This window comes from Osmerus eperlanus, chromosome 22 (assembly GCF_963692335.1).
Source record: "Osmerus eperlanus chromosome 22, fOsmEpe2.1, whole genome shotgun sequence".
NCBI classification, from domain to species: domain Eukaryota; kingdom Metazoa; phylum Chordata; class Actinopteri; order Osmeriformes; family Osmeridae; genus Osmerus; species Osmerus eperlanus.
The window spans coordinates 786,793-813,279 of NC_085039.1; the positions used below are offsets into that span (position 1 = coordinate 786,793).

At 42.6% G+C, this 26,487-nt stretch overlaps 1 protein-coding gene across 1 annotated transcript in view; it reads right to left on the minus strand.

The window, feature by feature from the left end:
• LOC134008505 (zinc finger protein OZF-like) overlaps positions 1-22,040 on the minus strand; it is a 52,800-nt gene extending 30,760 nt beyond the window's left edge. The window contains exon 1 of the mRNA XM_062447916.1: positions 21,743-22,040. Coding sequence (XP_062303900.1) covers positions 21,743-21,935 — 193 coding nt within the window. The 5' untranslated portion in view covers positions 21,936-22,040. The remainder of the gene's footprint in view (positions 1-21,742) is intronic.
• Positions 22,041-26,487: the final 4,447 nt, after the last annotated feature.

Sequence of the window (26,487 nt, forward strand, 5' to 3'; positions counted from 1 at the left end):
TGGCAGGCCCTAGAAGCGCTTGGTCGAAAGTTGTGAAATTTGGCACACTCATTGGGGACAGTCCCTTGGTCCAATTCACAAAGTTTCATGTCCCATACTCGGGCACTCTAGCGCCACCAATGGGTCAAAGTTGGAGTTGTGTTTACACACGCAACTTTTAAACCGTATGACCCATTTTCAAAAATGAGGTACCATTGGATTCCCTGGGTCAAGACGAGTTCAACACACCCTATGACGTCAATTTCCGGTTATATAGATTTTCCGCCATTTCCGGTTTTATCGAAAACTTTTGAAAGCCTACTCCTCCTACAATTCTTCTTTAATCTTCCCCAGAATTGGCACACATCATCGTCAGAGCAACCCTCACAGAAGTATTAAGTGATTCCTTTGTCTCATGATATCTTGGGACATCCCGTGTGTGACACATGATAACTTGTGATAACAGCCGAATTGATGCGGCCGCCATTTTGAATTACTGAAAAAACGTTTTTTCTGTACTCCTCCTACAAATGTTTTCCAATCTTCACCAAATTTGGCAGAGATCATCTTCAGACCAAGCCTCACAAAAGCCATCATATGTTTTTTGGATTTTCAAAACCGTTTGCCCGGTACGGCCAATCAAAATGTGCCGTTAAGCCAGCAAACAGGAAGTTGGGTCGTATCTCAGCAAATCTTTGATGGATTCGCACCAAACTTGTTGCGTGTACTCGTAACCCTCTTCTGAGGATGTAAAACATGTTTTATGGGTCATTCGATTGCTTGGCCACCTCATTGCTGCTTGCAGCTGTATTTATTATTGGGTGTGCTCAAGCCTTCGGCGAGAGCACAACCTTTGTTCTCTCACATATATATTATTATTATTATTATTTTTATTTCTTTTTGCCCCCCTAAAACTCAGTCAATATTTGGCCTACATAGACAACGTAGGTGTCAAAAGTTTCGTCTTGGTAGCGATTGAGTTGCTTCTATTGGAATTTACGTTCCGTTGCATGGTTTAGGCTGAAGTTAAGTTTTTGTGGCGAAAAGTGAAGCTAACGGTGGCTAATTTGCTAGCCACAGTCACTGACGTTACTAACGTCACTAACGTCACGAAAACACGCGTGACTACCTTTGGCAGAACATTCGTTTCGCATCTGTTAACTTGGGGGATAGCTAGGCTAACTATAGCTTTACTGCAAGGCAGCTGCAGAAACGCCACAAGCAAAGAGGCCAGGGTGATAACTATTTACTCATTTTACTTTGTGATATGACACACAATTGTGATGTGTAATGTACAGTATAAGCTGATATTATTAAGGAAGTACATCTACTTTCGGAAACAGTAGTCTACTATTTTACTGAAGTATTAGCATCATGACATTAGCCTGTGTTGCCCGGCAACACATACTACAGTGGTCTATGATGTAGCGTTATCTGTTTTCAATCGTTAAAATAAACATTCCTCACATATACATTTTCGTTGTAGGATTTATTCTGACATTAGTAAACGATTTGTTGGTGAAATTACCATTACCTGTGGTTTCAAACCAGTGTAGCTCACTGCAACGCTGTAGCTTACGCGAGACACACGACAAAAACATCTAACTTACACAGCTGTTTAGGAAGTCAAACGGCGACAGAACATGTTCGGCACTCCCCTTACTTAAATCAAAAGTCTATCTAACTACTAACCTGAACTTCATTGCCACAGCCTAAACGTTGTCAATCTGTTCATGAAAATAATTAATTTAATCTTAAACCGTACAACGGAACGTTAAATCCAATTCAACCAACGCAATCGCTACAGTACCAAGACGAACACAGCAGTAGTCTAGTACTGTACTGTAGTAGTAGAATTTACCGGGGCAGCTTCTCCACACAGGGCTATATCGCATTTTGCGTTGTTACTGACAATGATCGCTACCAGTGAGCTTTTTATAAATGAGCGATTTTCCACTAAATAAATGTCAAGCTTATTTACGTTTTGGGGGCATATTTTCAGTTAGCAGATGGTACTGTTTGAATCGCGATTCCATCTTCTACTGCCGGGTAACGTCGTAGAATAATCTTCAAAGGGGGTTCTTTATTAATGAATGAATGCAATGAGTAGGCTAAATGCCTGAAAATATCATGAGAAGGGAAAAACTTAAAATGACGTTTAAATCATAGAGATTAGGTCAATTTTTACACCGGTCTGCCAAATTTATTAGTTTTGATTCAACGATGAGGCTGCCTCTTGCAGGGGAAATGAGAAGACATCTATTTCATTCTACACTTCACTCATATTTTCAGTTGTAAATGAGCAGCAAAAAAAAATGCTTTTAAATCTATGTAATCTTTATAAATAATAAGTATGCATTTTTATATAACATATACAGAAATATCAGTTGTAAAAATGTCATTCAAAAACGGACCCCTGTGCAACCGACGCAAGCAAGCACACCCTACAATTTCCCCAGAAATTGTACCCTCTCTAGTTACACTTCTTCTGCCATTGGAGTCTATGGCAGCCCCTAGAACCGTATGGTAAAAAGTTGTGAAATTTGGCACACTCATTAAGCACAGTCCCCTCTTTATATTCACCAAGTTTCATGTCTCCCATTGGAGCACTCTAGCGCCACCAACGGGTCAAAGTTGGACTTGTGTTTACACACGTAACTTTTGAACCGTATGACCGATTTCAAAAATGAGGTACCTTTGGATTCCCTGGGTCAAGACGAGTTCAACACACCCTATGACGTCAATTTCCGGTTATATTGATTTTCCGCCATTTCCGGTTTTATCGAAAACCTTTGAAAGCCTACTCCTCCTACAATTTTTCTTTAATCTTCCCCAGAATTGGCACACATCATCGTCAGAGCAACCCTCACAGAAGTTATCCAAAGATTTTTGATTTTCAAAACCGTTTGTCCGGTACAGCCAATCAAAATCGGCAGCAAAGACACCAAACAGGAAGTTGGGTCATATCTCAGCCAATCCTTGAGAAATCAACACCAAACTTGGTATGATGACTCGGAACCCTCATCTGAGGATGTCCAAACAATTTGGTGTCATGTGATCACTGGGCGTGGCCGCAGGATGCAAAAATGTGTTTTGGCCAATAACTGTTGATTCGTTTGCCATTATTAAGTGATTCCTTTGTCTCATGATATCTTGGGACATCCCGTGTGTGACACATGATAACTTGTGATAACAGCCGAATTGATGCGGCCGCCATTTTGAATTACTGAAAAAACGTTTTTTCTGTACTCCTCCTACAAATGTTTTCCAATCTTCACCAAATTTGGCAGAGATCATCTTCAGACCAAGCCTCACAAAAGCCATCATATGTTTTTTGGATTTTCAAAACCGTTTGCCCGGTACGGCCAATCAAAATGTGCCGTTAAGCCAGCAAACAGGAAGTTGGGTCGTATCTCAGCAAATCTTTGATGGATTCACACCAAACTTGTTGCGTGTACTCGTAACCCTCTTCTGAGGATGTACAACATGTTTTATGGGTCATTCGACTGCTTGGCCACCTCATTGCTGCTTGCAGCTATATTTAGGGTTCCTCCGGTAGGAGAACCCTATTGTTATTGGTGGTATTATTATTTTTTACCCATGGGAGTCAATGGCAGCCCCTAGACCAGTACCGTAAAAAGTTGTGAAATTTGGCATGTTGAAACTGCAGACCATTAGTAACTACCATACCAAACATGGGCCATGTGAGACAATAGGTGACGCTACAGGCCACGCCCCAATATGTCAATTTTCAAATTGATGCCATTTGCAGGCCATAAGTCCCAAAATTCTGAAATTCATTACATATGCCTTATTTCTCATGAGGAATAAAAAAGCCTCAAGAAGCTATAACGGCCACCATATTGGATTTGTCTGTACAATAAAGATTAAGGAAACACGTTTTTTCCCTACTCCTCCTACATTTTTGGTCGAATTTTCTTCAAAATTGCCATAGATGATATCCAGACTGAGCCTCACAAAAGTTATCGTAGGGATTTCTGATTTTCAAAACCGTTTGTCCGGTAGAGCCAATCAAAATCTGCAACAAAGCAACCAAACAGGACGTTTGGTCAAATCTCAGCAAATCTTTGAGATATCAACACCAAACTTGGTATGTCACGTGGAAGACACTACAACATGTTACCATGTGCAAAGGCAACTTCATACCTCTAAAAATGATTGATATAAAGCAAATTGAATTTATTGCTAATGCTAAAATAATGCTTTACACATCCGCCGGCCAAAAACTGATACTCTGATTCAATCACTAGTTCATATGAAGACTCTTGAGAATGTTGAGTACACAAATCTGAGAAAAAGTTGACTGTAACATGAAAACTCGATTTTTAGTGAATATTTGAAACATGCATGCTTGGCTAATTTCTAGGGCTGTTTCCCCAAATCCTCTCTCCCTTTGCTCCTGTGCGCGCGTGCTCCACATTCTCTCACACACAAGGGGCCAGAGCCCCTTGACACACGCATGCTTTCTTGAAAATGTGTGCTGACCAAGCCCCCACCCTCGTTTTTTAGCCCCTGTTTCATTTCGCTTCCAATCGCAGCTCGCTGTTACGAATACAAATTATTTTTCGGCGGCCATTGTTGTTTCCCGTGTCCCGTGAAAGTCGTCTCCCGTGAAAGCCGTGTTGGAGGCAGCCACTTTCGGTAAGTCCTGGTTTTACACATTTTAAGCTAGAATTAATGATTGGGTTTGTGAAAGTACACTACTCTTGAATTATGGTGAAGGTTTAGCACTTTTAGACCTTATAGATCGTGATTCTGAAGTGACGGAAAACCAAACTCGAAAAGTAGCTACTGTAGCTCTAGCTTTTTTCCTCTGTGTTTTTAATTAGTGAGTCATTTTGCATCTCGGCGAATTGTTCATCAAAAAAGTCGAGGAGAGCAGCCTTTAGGAGAAAAAGCAATTCCCCACAGACCTGTCGGCTCATAATGGTGATTTTTGGCGTGAAAGTCTTTGTAATAAGCCTATGCGGCAGGGAGACTTTTTCAAGGCGAGCCTGTTTCATTCGTCATATGCCCTGAGAAAGCGACCTACGTTAGCCAGGCTAGTTTTGCCAATTTCGGTAAGTCAGGCTATTTAAAGGTCTCTTACAGTCAGAATCACTGTTTACAAGCAAAGGTCGAGCTGGTCTTTTGTCAGATGTGTATATATTGACCAGTTTAGAGGTAAATACTCTTGCCAGAGCCTGGAATCGAACCTGTGTTTTGAGTGACTGCATGGGTCTCCATGACGTCAACACATTTGGATTCAAGTTCAAGTAATGACACTGCATTTCACAGTCAAAACTGAAGTCTGTATCAAGTGTAGATGGGAAAAGCTTCATTTTTCACAACTGACATGGACCCTTTCTTCACTTTGACAGGTCTGGAGGGTCATGCAGAGGCCTGCTCAACAGAGTTCAACAGAGGATGCAACAGACTCGAGGATGGTGAGATCCACACAGACCCCTTGCTGGACTACCCCTCTCTAGCTGGACAGCTTCTCTTCAGCCCTGACCCCAGAACAGCTTGATCCAGCTGGCCTGCCTGCCTGCAGGCCCTGCTTGCCCCTGCCTGCCAGCCCTCCAGAGACAGTCACCCCACAGACACAGTAGCTCTGCAGCCTGCTTTTTTGAGGACATTGATGAAAAAGGACAAGCCAGCATTACTTTGATGAAAGTCTAAATGTTTAATCCTTTCCATGTGCCAGTATGCCAAGCTGCTGACTTTGTGTCTTAAGTGATGAAACTAGTTCAAGTGATAGACTTTTGACCTGAATCCAATGATTATTCATCTGAATAAAAACCACTCAAGAGAAGTACTGCTTCTTGGAGCATTTGTGCTCCACATCAGTACATCTCACACATTTGCCTTTGTTTCCATGGGATTCATGGAATTGTTAGTTTCTGCTCCACCATTTCCACCCTAGTGTAATAATAAGTATAATTTAGGACAGCAATTACATTTTTGTGTTATCCTTCCGCATTACACACATTTAGTCAATGTTCTTAAACTCAACCGATTATTGTCATTTTACCATACTGTTCATATTGAACAGACATCAGTGTTTACTTGGGAAGATGACTGTATATTTCCACTTTTGATTTGTATTTCCATCGTAAGTTTGGTCTTTAATTTCATTTGGAAGTGGTATTAAAAGGTCTTACATTTAACTTGTTTATACCTGTAGACACCCTGTGAAGCCCCCACTGCAGAGACAGTTGGTGACAGAGAGGTGCAGACATTAAGTTAAACATGCCTTAAGAATAGAGTAACAAATAGAGACTAAATGTGTAAATGGCTGTTGAAACTGAGTTGGTGCATGTCAGTTTAGGCAAAGGTAACCTTTTAAACCTCTAGGTTTAAAACAAATTCAGATTTGATTGGAACTCTCTTTTATACATTTATAGTTGGATTTGACATTTAATTCATTTAGCAAGTTGTTTAACTCAAACAACCATAACACGGTACATATGGTATACAATGCTGCAGTCAGATTTGGCGAAATTGTTAGCTTGGATGTTATCTTTACATATAGATGGGGTCTTGTTGATGCGCACGCAGCTTCAAGGCAGAAAGACGCGTTCCATTTCACTTTTACTGTACCTACACCTTTAATGTTCCCGCCATCCCCCCATTTCTGAATAAAGTTCGACTGATCTGATTTGTTGATTTCTGTTGCTATGAAAACCAGTTTAGCCAAGCTAACTAACATTGTTTTTAGCTAGCTTGCATTACCATTCAATTGCTAACAAAACATTAGTAAAAATAGCTTGCTAATCGGGCAGAACTTGAACTCGGGCAGGAGACTCTGAGACCTCAGCGCACCACTAGCATCTCGTCATATCACGCAGTCGGAGCACAGCTAGATAATCAGCGTCAGCGCTCTTGGGTACCCAGCATGCAGTGCGGCATGTTAAAAAAACAACAGCTACGCAAGGGATTTCAGTTGTTGTGTTCGTTCAGTTAGATGTTTGTAATGTTATTGGCCGGGTTTCCCAGATTCGTTAAGAAGCTCTTAACGCTAAGAGCTTCTTAGGAGCGTTCTAAGAGCGTTCTAGAGCGTTCTTAGAACGCTCTTAAGAAGCTCTTAGCGTTAAGAGCTTCTTAACGAATCTGGGAAACCCGGCCATTGTTTGTTAGTTAATATAATCTTGTTGGTCACCTTGAGTGTGCATGCTGTGTAGTTTAATGGGAACAGAGAGTCGGCCATTTTACTATCACAGGCTATACTTGCAAGGAGCTGAACGTGGGCTGTGCCCTAGACCAGACCAATTGCCTATGAGGCTAATCTTGATTCTGGATTGACTGAGATTCTGGAAAGAGATCTACTCAAGAAGAGAGTCAATATCTGTGGTTTTCAAGCCATCTTTGAGAAAGTTTGAAAACAATGTTGCGGTTAATATGTTTTGATTGTGGGAGGCAACTTTTGGACTACACCTAAACCTCATGCGGCCACCGCACCACCCGCACTGGCAAAGAGGGAAACAGCATGGATGGGGAAAGTGTGTGGGCAGAGCAAGCAGTAGTAGTACATAAACTACACACGTCCTTTACTAAAGTGTATTCTGACTTTCATAAAGTTATTGTTGTAATCAAAGCTTTTAAAGAATGGATCTCTGCATGATGGGCCTGACCAGAGCACAGGTGGCCTGACAGAACACGCTTCAAAGTTGTCACTTTCAAAAGGGTGGCATTTTAACCCTGTCAGTCCAAAATGTCTAAAAGTTGGTACGCATGCCTTATTGCCAATGGGGAACAAAGAAGTCTCAAGAACCCATAATGTCGGCAGCATGGATATTTCTCTACAGTGACAATTTGTGAAGAATTTCAAAAAATGACTTCAAATCAGCCATTGATCCAATTGTATTGAAATGTTGTGTACATGTATGAAATACATGTCTGTGTCATGTCAATTTTGTAATGGTTTGCAATGCTGAGGAGGAACCCGCCATTGCTGCCTGCAGCTATATTTATTATTATACTTCTTAAGACTGGGTGTCTATGGCAGGCCCTAGAAGCACTTGGTCGAACGTTGTGAAATTTGGCACACTCATTGGGGACAGTCCCCTGGTCCAATTCACAAAGTTTCATGTCCCATACTTTGGCACTCTAGCGCCACCAATGGGTCAAAGTTGGAGTTGTGTTTACACACGCAACTTTTGAACCGTATGACCCATTTTCAAAAATGAGGTACCATTGGATTCCCTGGATCAAGCCGAGTTCAACACACCCTATGACGTCAATTTCCGGTTATATAGATTTTCCGCTATTTCCGGTTTTATCAAAAACCTTTGAAAGCCTACTCCTCCTAGAAATTTTGTCAAATCTTCTTCAAAATTACCAGATATGATCTTCAGACCAAGCCTCACAAAAGTTATCGAAAAGAATTTTGATCCTCACAACCGTGTTTCCGGTACAGCCAATCAAATTCTGCAGAAAAGCCGCCAAACAGGAAGCGAAACCATATCTCAGCAGTTCTTTGAGGCAGTGACACCAAAGTTGGTACGCCTACTCGGAACTTTATTCTAAGGATGTCCTCCAAGAATTGTGTCATGTGACTAAAAGGGGGCGTGGCCGGAAGCATAAACGTGTTTTGGCTAATAACTGTTTAAGTTTTTACCTTACTAAAGTAATTTCTTTGTCTGTTGATGTCTTGTGAGATATCAAGCCTGACTATTAATAACTTTTCATGAAATTCGAATGGACGTGGCCGCCATTTTGGATTTCATGGAAAAGTGTAAAAACCTTTTGCACGCCCCAATTTTTGTCCAATGTTTACCAAATTTGGCAAAGATGATCTTTAGACCTAGTTTCACAAAAGGAATAAGATGAATTTTCAATTTCCAAAAACGTTTGTTCGGTAGAGACGATCAAAAGCGGTGGCAAAGCCGCCAAACGAGGCGCAAGAGCATATCTCAGCAACCATTTGCGCGATTGTCACCAGACTTGGGTTCCATCGTTCCCATGAGGAGCAGAGGAGGCCTGCAGTGTTATACCAGAAAAATAACTTTGAACTCTCAGTACTCTTGAACGCAAACATATATTTTAACCAAACTTGGTGTGTTGCATGAGTGCAACAGGTTGTTGTGACTTAATTGTTGCACAAGTGCTATGGAGGCCATGTCCTGCTCTGGACTGCTTGGCCCCTCCATTGCTGCTTGAAGCTATATTTTGTATTTGTTTTTGTATTGGGTAAAATTGGGTAAACACAACGATGGTTCGTTATGAACCTTTGGGTCATGTGACCCGAAGGCAGCACAAGGGTTAAAGGCTTAGGAAACCTTAACAGGTGTTTTGTAGATAATCATCTGATTACAGTGGGACATCATGAGTCTACAATATTTAACTTTTTCAGTCAAATGTTCTAGGATACTGAAATTTGGGTTTTCATTAGCTGTAAGCCATAATCATCCAAATTAAAAGAAATAAACACTTCAAATGTTTCACTCTGTGTGTAATGCCTCTGTATAATATATGAGTTTCACCTTTTGAATTTACTTATCGAAATAAACCAACCTTTCCATGATATTCTAATTTACTGAGATTCACCTGTGTCGGTCTAACTGCAGAGTATTACAGTAGTATAACCATGCTTCTAAACTAGACCGCACCATTTCAATGATATGCAATCTACATAATGTATTTGTGACCTGCTAGGTTAGTTACCCGGCTACTTATGTAATGTTACAACACTGGATTAAAATTTAAATGATTAGAGCTACGTCTACATTCATTTACACAAGTTCCTTAGTTTGACCCGTCTGACACACTCGCCGCTGCTAGCTAGAGCTTGCTAAATTGATCAGAATTTGTGGTTGCCGTGTAGGCTACACTTCAAAATATCCTCATATCATCTGACCAGATATCAATAGTCTGATCAACTGAGTTTGTATTAGGCTATAAGTGCATTGATGACGTTGTACAGCAAATGAATGTCAGAACTTTTCCAAACCAGAAGCCATGGGTGAATGGAGAAGTGTCTTCAGCACTCAAAGCCCGATATGCCCTATCATTCTGGAGACCTATGTGAGTACAAAATAGCCCGATATGAACTCAGAAAAACCATCAAGCTGGCAAAGAGACAGTACAGAGAGAAAGTGAAGTCTTATTACACAGGATCCAACACCAGAGACATGTGGAGTGGGTTGAAGACTATCACAGATTATAAAGGAAAGAGCCATCAAGCAGAGGTCTCTGTTTCTCTTGCAGAAGAGCTGAACACCTTTTATGCTTGATTTGAGTCTCACACCAGGTCAGAGGTACTGCTGGAGAAAGACAGCTGCCCTCTCCAGGTATCTGTGACTGATGTGTGTGTAACAGACGTGGTCTTGCAAGCTCCGTCAGAGGTATACGGGCCACTGTCCGCTCCGACCAGGAGTCGAACCGACCACCTCTGACTTCCCAAGCGCCACCACTACCAACTACGCCAACGAAAAGCTAGCAATTCTTTTACGTGGGTGGCCTGTTACATAATTGAGGAGTGAGTTTCACCACACACCGGCTACATGTGCAAGTCATTCAGGAGAGTGAATGTGTATAAAGCTCCAGGACCTGACAACATCCCTGGCCGTGTTCTCAAGGCCTGTGCTCCTGAACTGGCAGAGGTGTTCACTGACATCTTTAACCTCTCCCTGTCCCAGTCTGTCATCCCCAATAGCTTCAAGAGGGCCACCATCATCCCAGTCCCTAAGAAACCATCTGTGAGCTGTCTCAATGATTACCACCCTGTCTCACTCACCTCTGTTGTGATGAAATGTTTTGAGAGGTTAATCAAAGACCACATTACATCCTGCCTGTCACCTGCATTAGACCCACTCCAGTTTGCATATAGGCCGAACAGGTCTACAGATGATGCTGTAGCTTTGGCCTTGAACACTGCTCTCTCTCACCTGGATCAGAACAACACGTACGTGCGGATGCTCTTCATCGACTTATGCTCTGCCTTTAACACCATAGTACCATCCAGGCTCATCATGAAACTACAAAACCTGAACATCAGTCCCTCCATGTGCAGCTGGATATTGAACTTCCTGACAGACAGGCCACAGGCAGTACGTACGGTGGCCCTGAAGTGCAAATCACAACCACTAACATGAGTGCATCCCCCAAATGAAAACACTCCCCCCAAATACGAGTCAACTCCACCCAAATAGGATGACTTGCTCAACTCCCCCCAATACAAGGACACGCTCCCCCAAATGGGAAACAACATTACATTAACTCAAAAACACAATACATTAACTCAAAACGGAAAGGGTTGGTACTACACTTTGTCACTGAATGGATGCAGTAACTAACAAGAAATTGATCGACAGAAGTACAAAATGCAATTGCCTGACAGAGTTACGTGCACCAGGACATGTGTTTGGCTATCGAACCATGTAGCAAATAATATACTACTCCGTGAAAACGGAGTAGTATATTTCGGCTTTAACAGAGAGGACAAACGTTCTGCTCGCAATGTAATCACAACGGAGAGTTCCAAGCGTCAACAAATGCAAAACTGAACGTTTTGCTCATTTAACATTATGATAATAAACACAATAGTGAGATGTAATGTACAGTAGGCCTACGATGTACGCTGATATTATTATAAAATTTTCTTTTTCGGAAACAGTAATTCATTTCACGATAGATAGAGCTAATGTAGACTCACGGTGTTCCGTACACGTCACATAGAACACGCCAGCCAATAAAAAATACTTCCTGGAAAAATGTGTAATCGATACTGTTACAAAGTTAATTTTCTCCCGCTTCCAGCAAAGTCAAATTGACATCAGTTGGACTTCTCCTGTCAACAAGAGCACAGTACGTAGCCAAGCTCCGCCTACCGTTGAATCATTGGCTTTAAAAATGGTGCCGGGAGAGGAATTTGCATAGCAATTAGCTAGGTGGAGCCATATCTCCGTAAGGGAAACTGCTCTCTAAGCCTTGTTTTATCAACTTACAAATGTCTACATTAAACAAAAACATATTAAAGTATGTTTTGACATATCATTTCATACAATTTTGTTGTTTTAAAATGACTTTTTACAGTCTTGATTACGCGATGGTTTAATGCTAGAATCACGGCATGAAAATTGACTGTCATGACGCGTCTTTTTTGAGCGAAACCAATATAAACGTATTACTATTTATTGAATTACGTCAAACTGATCTTATTTTATTTAATGCCAATGTATTCCTTTACAATCATTATCAAAACTACCCAATAAGACATTAACTGTCATGTTGCGTCTTATGCAGCCGCAACCTAAAATCATTCGACTGAACACTACTGTTAGGACGTGATATTTCTCTTACTTCAAATAAAATTACTGAACAGTTATTACTTATGAGATAGTCAACCTTATTTAATATATTATGAAATAGAAAACAGGTACAGTAGGGTCTAATACTGTGTGGCTTTGACTCCAGTGGTGGCACTCCTGCTTTGTCAGGACGGGGTTCAAATCCCTGTGGTGTCTTTTGCCTTTATTAGTAGACTTAACATGATCAATATATATGATCCTCAATATACTGTATTATAGCCTAACCGTGGTGCACCAGCAAAAACAATATCTAGAAGAACTCGAGCTTCATCTATTATTCCACAAATGATAATGCAAGTTTAACAGGCAGCTGCACTGCTCGTCGGAATCACACACATATCTAATGCAACTGTAAGTAGTTGCGCCTGTGAATCGTTGGTCTCAGTTTAATCTCTCCGCTCAATCTCTCCGAGCAGAGAGATTGAGGCGAGAACTCCCATTTACAAGCGCGACTAATTACCCTACAGTACCGGCTACGCCACCGAAAATCTTTGCATTGGACTAATTATTGTACAGTACTGTAGTTCTAAACATTCCAACATTCTCAGATTGCTCTCCTGCCTGTGTCCCTTGTCAGGACATGTGAAGCACTAGGTCTGGTCCCCTGGTGTTCTCCACCACTATCCACACGTGTGTTCACAATGTGTGAGATAGGCCTAAAAATAAAGGATTGTCGTTTTCTGTGTCTATTTCTACAGCTATGACATCAAAAGAGTCCAAGAGGAGGAGGACCTACATCCCTCAGGAGATGGAGGTAAGGGTGGCAGAGGTGAGGGGGGGGAGGAGTGTGAGGGAAGTGGCCAAGGAAAGTGGCATGCCTGCCATAGGGGTGGGCGGTATACCGGTATGAACGCGAATACCGGTATTGCGTTGTGCCATGATATGGATTTTGCCATATCATGGATATCACGATATATTAATAAATGTATTAAGTTAAGTGTTTCTGTTTGGTATAAAATATAAGTCAAGTGATAGTTCTCACCGGTTATCCGACATCGACCAACAAACAGTAGCCTATAGGCTCTGTAATTTGTGTCGTCGAATTGTGCTATCCAAAGGTGGAAACACTATCTTTTTCACTACCTCAAAGCCATGCATGTGCGCGAATATGAACAATCTACCAGAATGCATTTGACAAATCCAATGCCAGGTTGGTTAGAATCGTGAAATGTTTATTGTAGCCATTCAGCTAGGGTGACCAGACGTCCTCTTTTAACCGGACATGTCCTCTTTTCGAGACCTAAAAAATGCGTCGGGCAGGGATTCCAAAACTGTCCGGGATTTTGCCTCGTCAGATATTTGTGTTTCTCTGGGTCTTTCACAAACTATTACGCCCTTATAAGTTTTGGAAAGGGTATCTCCCTTACGTTCCACCTTCTTGCGCGAGCTCTGACTGTAGAGAGAAATGTCATTTTGATCAGATAGTGCGGCATGCATTACATGACCAGCCCCCCCCCCCCGGTGACGCGACGAAGTGTCCTCTTCAGCCATGTAATAATTGTTTATAGCTCGAGCTAACTCACAACAAATATTTTACAGAGTTTTCTTGCGATCCCATAAACGTAGGCTACTGTTGAACGCGTAGGCTACTGAGAAGTCGGTCTGCATGGCAATTAAACATTGCAACATTTGGAAAATTCAACTCATGCGACACACCGGAGTTACCCAATCCAAATCCGTTCGAGTGCGGTAGATTAGCTGCTGCGGTGCGGTGTGGATTGTCATGACATTTTAAGAATAACTAATATATCATGATATATACCGTTACCGTCAGTGCTTACGAATTATACCGTGATAAACATTTTAGGCCATACCGCCCAGCCCTAGCCTGCCACAACCCTCCAGGATTGGGTGACTGGTAAGTACACCCATGGGCCCCACACCAACCTGGCCATCACTCCGGATGAGGAAGAGGAGCTCATCAGGTACTCCCTGTGGATGGCAGACCATGGGTGGCCTTTGAGCCGGGCCACCATAAAGGTGTACGCGCTGGAGATGGTCAGAACCTCAGGGAGGGCATCTCTCCTTAATCTGGAGCGGGGCCTGAGCGACAACTGGTGGTCATGGTTCCGGGCTCGCCACCCGGAGCTGTCTACCAGGATCCCCAGCCATATCGACAGGGCCAGGGTATTTGCGGCCACGGAAGAAGCCATCGATGGCTTTTTTGATCTATACGAGCCAATCTTCCAACAGCATGGCTTCCACATGAAACCGCACTTGGTTTACAATGCCGATGAGACGGGGTTTGGGGACAAACCCAAGTCCAGGGAGCGGGTGCTTGCGCCGAAAGGCAAAAAGCACATATACAGGCAGCAAGTCACCACCCGGGAGCACATCACTGTGCACTGCTGCATCAGTGCTGCAGGGGCAGACATACCCCCCTTTGTCATCTTCACTGGCTGCCTCCCAAGTGCTCCATATGCCCTGGAAGGCCCCCCTGGTGCCATCTATGGCAGGTCCGAAAAGGGCTATATGGACAGTGGCCTGTGGCTGAAGTGACTAGGCCACTTTATCAAACATGCCCCCCCAGAGAGGCCTCTGCTCCTTGTGGCGGACCACAAGGAGCAGCGGACCCCACAAGAACAGGGAAGCCATCCGGTTCTGCAGGGAGAACATGGTGGTGGTTGTGTGCCTCCCTGCGCACACCACTCACGTGATGCAGCCGCTGGATGTGGGGGTGATTGGTCCTCTGAAGAGGATTTTTGACCGGGATGCTGCCCGCCTTGGCCTGGTGAGGGGAGATGTTTTTTTTGGGGGGGAAAAAAGTTTCCCCCCTCCTTAAGGAGGCTTGGCCTAAGGCTGCCAAGCCTGAGAACATCAGGGCAGCCTTCAGGAGGACAGGCCTCTTCCCCTGCAACAGGGGAGGGTATGATAAGACCCAGCTGACCAAAGTCAGACCTGCACCCACCACGGCGACCACCACCGGCCCAGCCCCCTCCACGGCGACCACCACCGGCCCAGCCCCCTCCACGGCGACCACCACCGGCCCAGCCCCGTCCACGGCGACCACCACCGGCCCAGTCCCCACCATGGCGACCACCACTGGCCCAGCCCCCACCACTGGCCCAGCCCCCACCACTGGCCCAGCCCCCTCCACCGGCCCAGCCCCGGCCCAGCCCCTTGCTGCCCAACCTGCACCTGCCATCGACCTGCTCAATCCAATCCTTTAGTGAGAGCAGGTCTGGTCTCAGCCAAGTGGGGAGACATTTTAATGCCCCCAGTGATGGCCAACCGCCAAGACCAGCGGCTACCAGTTGAAGGCAGGGCTCCAATTGATTTACAATTCTATATGTATGTGTAGGATATGTAGTTATGCTAGTTTGAGACCACAATAACTATGGAAATAAAGAGTGAATGCAATTATGGAGGGCCGCTTTGTCCACATATAATTTGTCCATTTCACAACACCTTGTATTTCTAATGCTGAGAAGTAGCCTTGCCTAAGGAATAACTTGTCCCGCTACAATAGTTGATGGATAGCCAATGGTAATCTCACGCCAAACTTTTGAGAAATATTGAGAACCCTGTGACGGACGCCAACTTTCCACCAGCTTTCATTTTGACACTCATATTCAAGGTAAGGGGTAACCTCTAGAATCACAGGAGCTTCCACTGTGTGCCCATAAAGTATCCCTGAAAACCTGTGTGCTAGCGAATAACTGATACAACCACACAAATACTATCTCCTATTACAACTTTCTTGCGATGAAAGAAAGTGTAATGTGTTGCCTTTCAGAAGCAAAAGCAAATCTAAGTGACTTATTTGGTTATTACAATAATGGGCAATTAGAATGGTCGGTAATATACATACTTAATGTAATTTATATGGATAGTATAATGTATATTAGGTTATTATACATATTATTATCATCCATATAATATTATCCATATTATACATATGCATATTGTGTATATTATATTGTGAGTATAAACACATATAAGTTTCTTATGTGTCTAACAAGTGTCTTTAAATGTTTTATCGTTGTGGTTGTCAGTTAAAAATGTTTCTATCTGTTGGACCCCTGGTGGAAAGAAGCAAACGTTACACCATGAGTTAAATAATATCGGAAAACGGAACACCGTGAGCTAGTCATGATCAGAGCCATAGAAAAAGAGAGTTGCGACACGCTTTGATCTCGCCGACACGTGATCACGTGGTTCATGTAGCTCGCTGTAGTTCCAAAAAACCCCACTGCTGTCAACCGGTTTGAATGGTTTTCAATGAAGCTGGCCAACGGAAGTCACTTTCTCAGGAAAATGATGAATGAAACAGGCTCGGTTAAATAAATCAGATATTCTGGCTATCTTCAGCAGACTCGTAAATACAAAAGGCAGTCCTCCCTGACGTGTTTGGTGTAGAATGGAGTGAAATACAACATTGTGAACACTCACTGCCAGTGAAACACAGGAAAAATGCTAGAGCTTTTTTGTCACGTGGTTCCGGTAGCTTGCTGTAGTTAAACAAAACTCCCACTGCAAGGTACACAGGTTCCGTGTACCTTGTGGCCATTGGTTTTTCTAATTTGCAACCCGTGTTGACAAACGCAAAATAGGGCCGTAATATCGTTTTGTCACTTTAGTAAATCGAACACACATTTAATGAAATGGCTTGTTTTTGGTTGTTTCGTTTTTTTTGGAATAATGATATAACCATATAACACAAATGGTATAACGAGCCATTAATCGTTGTTTTGATTATTCCATATCCTTTATGCTGATATCTGCAAAAGATGAAAAATAGGCTCGTAATATCGATTTGTCCATTTCGGAAGTCAGAACCAGATGATGGGGAAATGCGTGGTTTCCGTTGTTTTGTTTTATTTTGGAATAACGGAATAACCATATAACACAAACGGTATAACGAGCCATTTACTCATTTGTTTGATCGGCCGTATTATGCATACTGGCACAAGTGAAAAAGAGAGAGGGGGAGAAATGTGAAACTATTGGGGGTGTTATTACTTGCGAACACCAGAGGGGAGCAACGACTAGCTTTAAAAAAAATGTTCCTGTGATCTGCAGGCCTACAATCTTGAAGACATGGCAGCAGGTTCTTTAGTAGAAGCAGGGCTCCAGACTAACTTGTTGCCTTGGTTGCACTGGTGCGCCTAACTTTTTTATTTAGGTGCACCAGCACAAAATTTAGGTGCACCAAAATTTTTCCTTGCGTCGCCACAATTTCAAGGTCACCTTTTTATCACGCTCCATATACATTCATATATATTATGTAAATGATCTTAAACAAGAATAAGGTGTAGGTAAATATATTTTTTATTTGAAGCACAATCATACTGTATATATAAAAAAATATATTTTAAGTGCTTCACTGAGCTACCAAACTAAAACATTTTAAGCAAAATAAAACATTTCAAAATAGAAAGTGCTACTGTTTAAAAGTGCTTCCCTGAACTGAGACCTAACATTTCATGGCTCAAAGTCTTATAGCGGGTCCCACCTTGCTGTCGCATGCCCTTCAGATGGCCAACGCCTGTAATTTGGCCTTCTTGCCCTATGGCCTTGGCTAAATCATCTTGCCACACTCTCCCTAGCATCAAAATCCTAGCTCCATGGGTTAGCTCCATGGCCCAGCTTCGTAACTCAGGGGTCCACAATTCATTTTTACAAGGGGCCACATGAGAAACCTGAAATGTGTTGGAGGGCCTCATCAATTTGCTCACTATTCATTTTCTCCCATTGTAAAAAGCAGTAAAGTATATATTTTGATTAGCTGCTACTGGTTATCAGAAGAATAAGGATATTCTGTAAATATTTATCTAAATATTTTAGATTTTGGTGTAGGTCAAATAGGAAAGATTATAGAAGTAATAAACAGTATAAACGACAACAACAGTGTTTCATTTTATTTGTAACCAGTTAATCTTCACAAACACTGAACAGTTGTTTTGCAGTATGTTAAAGATGTGGAATTGATCAACTTTATACAAAAAGCTATACGTTTTTTCAGTTCATTTTGTTCTGTGAGAGAAATCCAGTGGGCTTGAACAAGTGCATCGAAATCTGTCTGAATGTCTGAGGTGGATATGCGAAGGACAGCTGACAGGTAATGATCAGGGTCTGCAGTTCAACTAGCAAACCATCAGCCCGCGCCCACTGAATCAGTCAAGTTCTTATTATGTCCGCGTTAGTTTTTTTTTCTTCACAGCTTTCACTTTGACCTCAGTAAACAGATACTTAGAAGTCCATGTCTTGTTAAAAGTTAATCAGTGTCAAAGTTTTTCATTTTCGAGGGCTAACCAACAGCTAACTCTCCTGTCGGTGAGGTTGCGCAAGCGCACATATGTAAATCGCTTGATCACTGTAGTCTTTCAGGACTACATATTTACTACCGCTCAACACATTTATTTATTTTAAATTTTTGATTTACCTCACGCTGGCCGGATTGAGACAGCCTGTGGCCGGTTATGGCCCGCGGGCCATACAATGCCCAGGTCTGCTATACTGACTCTGGTGCTCAAGTCGTAATTTCAATCACACAGCACGGAGCTACAGGAATATCTGGACCACAGCCAATCAGAGGCAAAGACCCGCCCCATCTCTGTCTCTGATTGGTTTAGACCACGATATGATCCAACCATGAGTGTCAGTTCCGTCTTAGGATAACAAACGCTTCGTTTGTGGAGAGACAGCGGATGCGAGGAGGTTAGGTGCACCGGTGCGACCTAGGAAAAAATTTAGTCGCACCCGTACACATTTTGGTCGCATTGTGCGATCAAATTGGTCGCACTCTAGAGCCCTGAGAAGACACACACACCAAACTGAAGGCACATGTTGACCACGTTTGCTAGTTGCTACTTAGTTAATAAATCTTCGATGAACACAAGTTTCTTTAATATATATGAAGTTTCTTTAAAATATATTAGAAACATTACAAGACGGGGCTCCAGTGTGTGTTCAAACAAGGCCAAAAGTGCCAGACGGTATCAATCACACCCGTGCAAGTAACACTCCACGCCCCAACCCTCCCTCCCCCCACCTAAATTACGCTTTCAGTTCTGTTGTACGCCAGGAAAATCTGATTTCCCTTTTGTCTGTGCTTTACCTTTTATATCCAACAAATTACACCCCTGAACTTTTAAAACAGATCTATTGGCCTACTACAATTGTAAATATCCTATGACTTCTGCTCCAATTGGGCCTTGATGCAATGTCATCGAATAGTTTCTGCTGTTTCTGCCACGCTAAATGTTTCTCTAATTCATCATGGAACATAATTCAATACGACGTTTCTGTCGGGAGAGTGTGAATTTCCGCGATCATACATACTCCACCACACAACAAATTCTCCCGGCAGAAACGTCATATGGCCGAAACATGAAACGATTTCAAAGTGGCAGTCAAAAAAGAAATAAGAAAAGGGGGGAGGAGATGTTAATTGAGAAAATACCTAAGCTAACGCAGTTTTTCAAATCAAATAATGCGTCCGTTGAAGATGAAGACGTTTCAAGTGCTGCTGGGCCAAGTTCAGGTAGACCTATTGCTAGCAGCAGCAAACAAACAGCCACAGCCATTTCAACACCAACTAGCCTTGCCGGCCTTTCTTCTAAAAACGATGAGCCATCATGTACCACATCTGCCCATATCCCTGAAGCTGACACCTGCATTGAGGAGGCACATGATACTGCCATGGTCATCGTCCCTGCTCAAACACAAGCACAGCTGGATGATGTCAGCAATGTAAATAACCCTAATGACACAGTGATCAGTGAAGACCCAGCATTATGGCGTGACATAATAACAGATAGTGAGAGAATTGAAATTGTTAGAACAGGACCAGTACAAATTCGGAACTTTAGATTCCCCCAAAACACAGATAACCCGCCAAGGAGATTCACGGTTGAAAACTTTGAAATGAAAATGAAAAACGGGGAACAAATTACAAGGAAGTGGCTAGTCTACTCAACCAGTGCAGATGCAGTTTATTGTTTTGCATGCCGCATCTTTGGAAAATACAAAATCGCACTCACCAACAATGGATTTAGTGCATGGAAACGTATCGGAGAACATCTCATAAGTCATGAGCGCAGCAGGGAGCATGTCGATAATATGGAGAATTGGCGCCAACTAGTGGCAAGATTGAAACTAAACACCACAATTGACTCCGTGAACCAAGAGTTGATAAATAAAGAAATTGCCCACTGGAAAATGGTGCTGAGGAGACTCTTTGCCATTGTATGCCATTTGGCTGAACGAAATTTAGCATTTCGAGGACACACTGAACACCTGTACCAACCCAGAAATGGGAACTTCCTGGGTCAGGTTGAATTAATGGCCCAATTCGACCCAGTAATGAATGAACACTTGAGAAGAATCCAAAGCCAGCAATGCAAAGATCATTACCTCAGCAAACAGATACAAAATGAGATCATATCTGTAATAGCACAAAAGACCACAGATGCTGTTGTATCTCTGATAAAGAGAGCCAAGTACTTTGCTGTCATAATGGACTGTACACCAGACAACAGCCATACTGAACAGCTATCCCTTGTAATGCGCATTGTAAACTGTGAAGAAAATGTGGGTATTTCCATTGAGGAGCATTTTTGTTTTTTGTGGGGGGGGGGGCCTCAAAATTGTTCTTTGCCCTGGGCCTCCAACTAGCTAAAACCGCCCCTGCAGCGACGTTCTTAGTATGAATTTTTAATATGTGGTGTCAGAAGGAGCTGTGATGTCGTGGAAAATACGGCTATTGCCTCGAAAACAACCCCAAATACGTGCATAGTAGCTTACATTCGGGTAGTGTCTATGGGAACCAGTTGATTCAGAAGAAGCCAAATCAAAGTGTTACCTGAAGGCCAACGTAGTTAACAAATACGTAACGATTTAGCCAAAACTTATGAGCTTGTATAGCTCGCTGTGTAAATCAATGGACTATGGTGCGCACGTGTTTTTGCTCTAGTGCCATCGAATCCCACTTCATGCGAGCCTGCAAATGTTTTATTTTGTCTCCATTTATTTTGTCGCGAATGGTAGCCTAACGTAGTGCGCACGTAGCCTATAGGCCTACTTTCATATTTGCCGCAGCAAATGAGATCCGACTTGAAAATCGCCAGTAATATGTTTGTGAATTTGTGACGAATCTGGTGATAGAGGCAGACTGATAGGTGCACGCACAGCTGGGGAACCAGTTAAATTGGGAACCAGTTGGGACGTAACACCGGCAACTACGATGCTATCAGATCAGCTGTAGCCTTATTTTTGACCGTTGCAGGCTCATTTAAAGTCGCTATACGTCCGAGTTTGTACGGAACACCGTGAGTCTACGGACAACTGTTACTAGTAGCTCTACATAACATCCATTCACAAAATAAATGGGACTCACTACATTCAGATTGTAACTGTATCTGTTTACGACCCCAATTTTGACAAGACATCTGGGTCTGACTGTGCAACATCAAAAAAGATTATAATCAACTGTAGTTCTTATATCGAACCTGCTCGGTGAATCTTGATTTCAGGTTGAATGACAATGTCCAACAGCCGTTGCAGTCGCGCGCTCTCCTCCTTCGAACGAGAAATCTCCTCTTCAAACTCGGCAAACGCATTTTCAGCTGCCCTAAATATCTCAAAAACTGCCGTTGTTAATCGCTCAGTGATAAAATCCCTGAACACCTCTAGTTTGGACATTTTGATGGTGAAGAACTCGAATAGTTTACGAAATTGTAGCTCGAGCAAGTTAGCTTTTTTCTTCAAGCTCTTTCTAGCCGGATGTAAACAACTCAAGCTGTTCCGGTGATCAGTTCACCGGCTTCTTCGAACCTTCGCGCCATCTGCTGTGGTGGAGTTTGATCATTCGAGCCTGTTTAAGGCAATAGTATGAACCTGCAGAGCCGGAGACCCGGAGAGCTGCAGTTTCAGGACCGCAGTTTCAGGACCGCAGTTCTAGGACCCTCGTTTTATCTGACAGCGCCACCTAGCGAATTGGATGACGAAATATACTATTGAGTACGTGTCACTAGATCACAACAAGGTAGGCTATTTGAATGGTTTGAGAGAGGCAAGAAACAAGGAAAACTGGGGAATTTGATTATTCAGATATGCATATATTTAAAATATATATACAATAATAAACAATAACAATCGCAGTATCACATCCATCCACCCTCCACTAAATACACCTGCATCGCTCCATCCAACTCTTCATAATTCCCTCCACCCCATCAACCAGCAACATTTTGAAGGATTTCTAGATTTTCGCGACCACCAAAATACCAAAAAGAGTGCGACCAAAGCAGTATTCCCCACAAACAGTAATTTCTGTCTTCAACTTGGTTGTTAACAGTTGTATGTTTGGCAATCAGTGTAGCTCATAGGTAAAAGTAGCTAATGTGAATCAGGTGTGGTTATGTATAAAACCACTCCGGTGTCTTGAAATGATTTCGACAGCAAAGTTGAAGTTAGCTAGCTAACGTTAACTTTATTGTCCAATTCAAGACACCAGAATTGTTTTATACATAACCACACATGATTCAAATTAGCTACTTACACTCTGATTCTCGTCCATCTTGTCATGAAACAAGCTAACGTTACATCACTTCCTCTTCTTCTTGTTATAATTTAATGTCGAGCCGTAACCTGCATTCACTACTGCAAGAAAATATTGATTATCTTGTTCCGGTCCATGGTTATCCAATTCGCTAGATGGCGCTGTCAGATAAAACGAGGGTCCTAGAACTGCGGTCCTGAAACTGCGGTCCTGAAACTGCAGCTCTCCAGCTCTGCAGGTACATGCTACTCGTTTAAGGAGAGCCTGGCCACTCCCTATTAAGCCCCATTGTACCGAATTTTGTTGCAGTTCCACCAGTTCCACTGGGAGTGATCGCGGTCGAGTGCAGAATGAAAGGGAGTCTATGGAGTTAAACAGCTAAATTTGTCTCTTTCACCTGATTGTCGTTGAGAAATCTCAGATTTTATTGTAGTTTCCATGTTCAACATGGATTATAGGTCGAAAATTGAATGAACGAGCACTTATGTCCTTTCTATTTCTTACAGGGTGAGTCGTTGGTGCCCATAACACGCTTGCATTCTGCTAATGAATGCTGATTGGTTAGTGAAGGACTGACTACGACCAGAGATCCCGCTTGATGGCATCCGAAACAGAATGTCAGAGCATTAGCAACATTAGCAACAACATTAGCAACCCAAAACTCTTTCTAGCATGTTTATTGACAAGGAAAGCCTAACCTGTCAACTGTGTTGTCGATAGCTTGAGAGAACAAAGGAAGTGACTAGAGCTTGCCGTAAAACAATATCTCTGGTCGTACGATGTGTATGACGTCAATGACATTTTAAAAGGCTTTTTAGAACAGAAAGGCGACTTTAAAAAAATCTAACACCCAGCAGTGTGTATTTGTTTTGCAGCGCTGCAGCCGGCTGCAGGCGGCTGCAGGCGGCTGACTTGAAACAGTGAATTCTGGTTAGAATTTTTGTCCGACTTGAGACGGCGCCGAGGCTAGGTCACTGTGACGTAGCCATCAAAGTACCGTGAGATCGGTTCGAGAACTGCCGGCTGTGTAGCCGAGCGCATTTTCTCAAGAGCAACTGCAAGGGTTCTAATGACGACACAGATATTTCATGATTGGCCAGACTCACACACGACAACTTTGACGTGTGTTTTGTAATTATTCTGACACCTTCAGTTTCGCCAACGCTCAAATCCGGACCAAACAGTTTAATTGAATAAAAAATGTGTTGAAGAAAGGGTTTTAGTCCGCCTCTTCACTAACGGAAAGACTACGTTTAATTATAAATAAAGTAAAGTAAGCAAACAGCGCTTGATCGGCCATGACTGACGTCAAACCACGAGAAGCTGGAATGTCTGACTTTACAGAGCCGTTTTCAACTCCTCCCCGACTGCAAGCGGCTACTCTCGCCGGTCGTTTCATGCAGCCGCAGTCCTTGTCGAACACACCTATTCTCAGATATAGGCTACTGTGGACCAGACTGTATTGATCTTATTTCGCCCCGCCCACTGTTTTCATCTTGTTGCACTTCCGTTGTATTGGCACTTCCTGTTTACCGGGGATATCATTCAATTCAATGGAGAACTGCCGAGAAGTCCCGCTGCTAAAATATTAAATAATTAGGTCGATTTGTGCCAGATGTGCTGTGTTCGTGTGCTACAACAAGTCAGCAATACACCCTTTCACCGGATGGCTTGAAAACGACTTTTAAGTGTTTAAATAATTTGTTTGCCCGTTCAGATCGCTGCGATAAGTTACATTAGCCACAAACATAAGATGTTCTAAAGATTTCACTGCAGGGTTAGGGTTAGGGCCCAGGGCATATGCATTTGCTATACTTTGTTTGAAAGCTTAGGTCCTCTAGAATTCAGTCGTTTGATTAATTTTACAGTCAGTACATGTATTTGAGATTCCCCCGCAAAACCGACCAGCTAACATTGTTAGCAGTAGAACGTTAGCTTCTTGTTTATCTACTTGAGGCTCTAGTTTTTACATCAGGTCTCTGCTATTAGCCATAAACTGCAAATGTATGATTGACAAATTATACAAATTATGCTGTAATAATAAATAGTAACAACTTTTTCATCAAGGGTCTTTGGTACAAGCTTTATGCAAGGTGTTAAAACTTACACGATATAGGGTGTGCACTAGTAATCTTCCCTCCTATCTAATGGCAATTAGAAATACTATTAAATAATTTTAATGCTGCGTTGTTTCAAAAGCTTTACATTACATTTAGATGCACTGCAGCAGTTGTTTTGCTCACAGCCATGCCCATACATTTGGTTATAATCTTGTATCTACTAATATCATACATCGAGAATACTAAAACATACTAAAATATAACCTAGCTAGTTTATCTCTTATTACACACTTGATGTTGCAAGTGATACGAGCAGACAAAAGGAAACTTCGGTGGGTCTTTTAAATTCAGCGCCTTAAGCTGAGATCCCCGGATCAGTCGGGAGGAACGACAGGTACAGCTGCGTGTCGTCAGCGTAGCAGTGGTAGGAGAAACCATGGGAGGTGATGATTGGTCCAAGTGAGGTGGTGTACAGGGAGAAGAGGAGGGGTCCAAGGACAGAGCCCTATGGGACACCAGTGGAGAGCTGGCGGAGTCCTGACACTTTGCCTCCCCAGGAGACCTGGTAGGATCTTCCCGACAGGTAGGATGAGATCCACTAGTAGGCTACTGTACTGTAGTAGTACAATTTACCGGGGCAGCTTCTCCACACAGGGCTATATCGCATTTTGCGTTGTTACTGACAATGATCGCTACCAGTGAGCTTTTTTTGAATGAGCGATTTTCCACTAAATAAATGTCAAGCTTATTTACGTTTTTGGGGGCATATTTTCAGTTAGCAGATGGTACTGTTTGAATCGCGATTCCATCTTCTACTGCCGGTAACGTCGTAGAAAAATCTTCAAAGGGGGTTATTTATTAATGAATGAATGCAATATGAGTAGGCTAAATGCCTGAAAATATCACGAGAAGGGAAAAACTTAAAAGGACGTTTAAGTCATAGAGATTAGGTACATTTTTACACCGGTCTGCCAAATGTATTCGTTTTGATTCAACTATGAGGCTGCCTCTTGCAAATGAGAAGACATCTATTTCATTCTACACTTCACTCGTATTTTGAGTTGTAAATGAGCAGCAAAAAAAATATGCTTTTAAATCTATGTCATCTTTATAAATAATAAGTATGCATTTTTATATAAAATATACAGAAATATCAGTGGTAAAAATGTCATTAAAAACGGACCCCTCTGCAACCGATGCAAGCACACCCTACAATTTCCCCAGAAATTGTACCCTCTCTAGTTCTAGATATAACAACCATTCAGGTGCTAGCGCCGTCCCTCCATGGAAAACAGGGACGGCCCTGCCATCACCGTCCGTCCATGCTCTTGGCTCCCCCTAGCGACAGACGTCCATGCTAATCAGGGATGGCCCTCAACATCTCTGTCATCGCTGTCCGTCCATGCGAAGACTCTACTGTGCCCCTACTGTGAGTTAGCCCCTACTGTGATATCCACCAGAATAGCAGACCTCATAACCTTCTCTTTGAGACAAGCGAATGATGTAGTACAGTAGAGCTAAAAGAAATATTCGAAAGAAAAATTCTACTATCACCAATGTAATGAAACAGTTGCAAGGTGGTTATAATAAGTGCAAATGTGCAAAGTCTTTGCTGGGCAGTGCAGTACTCAGA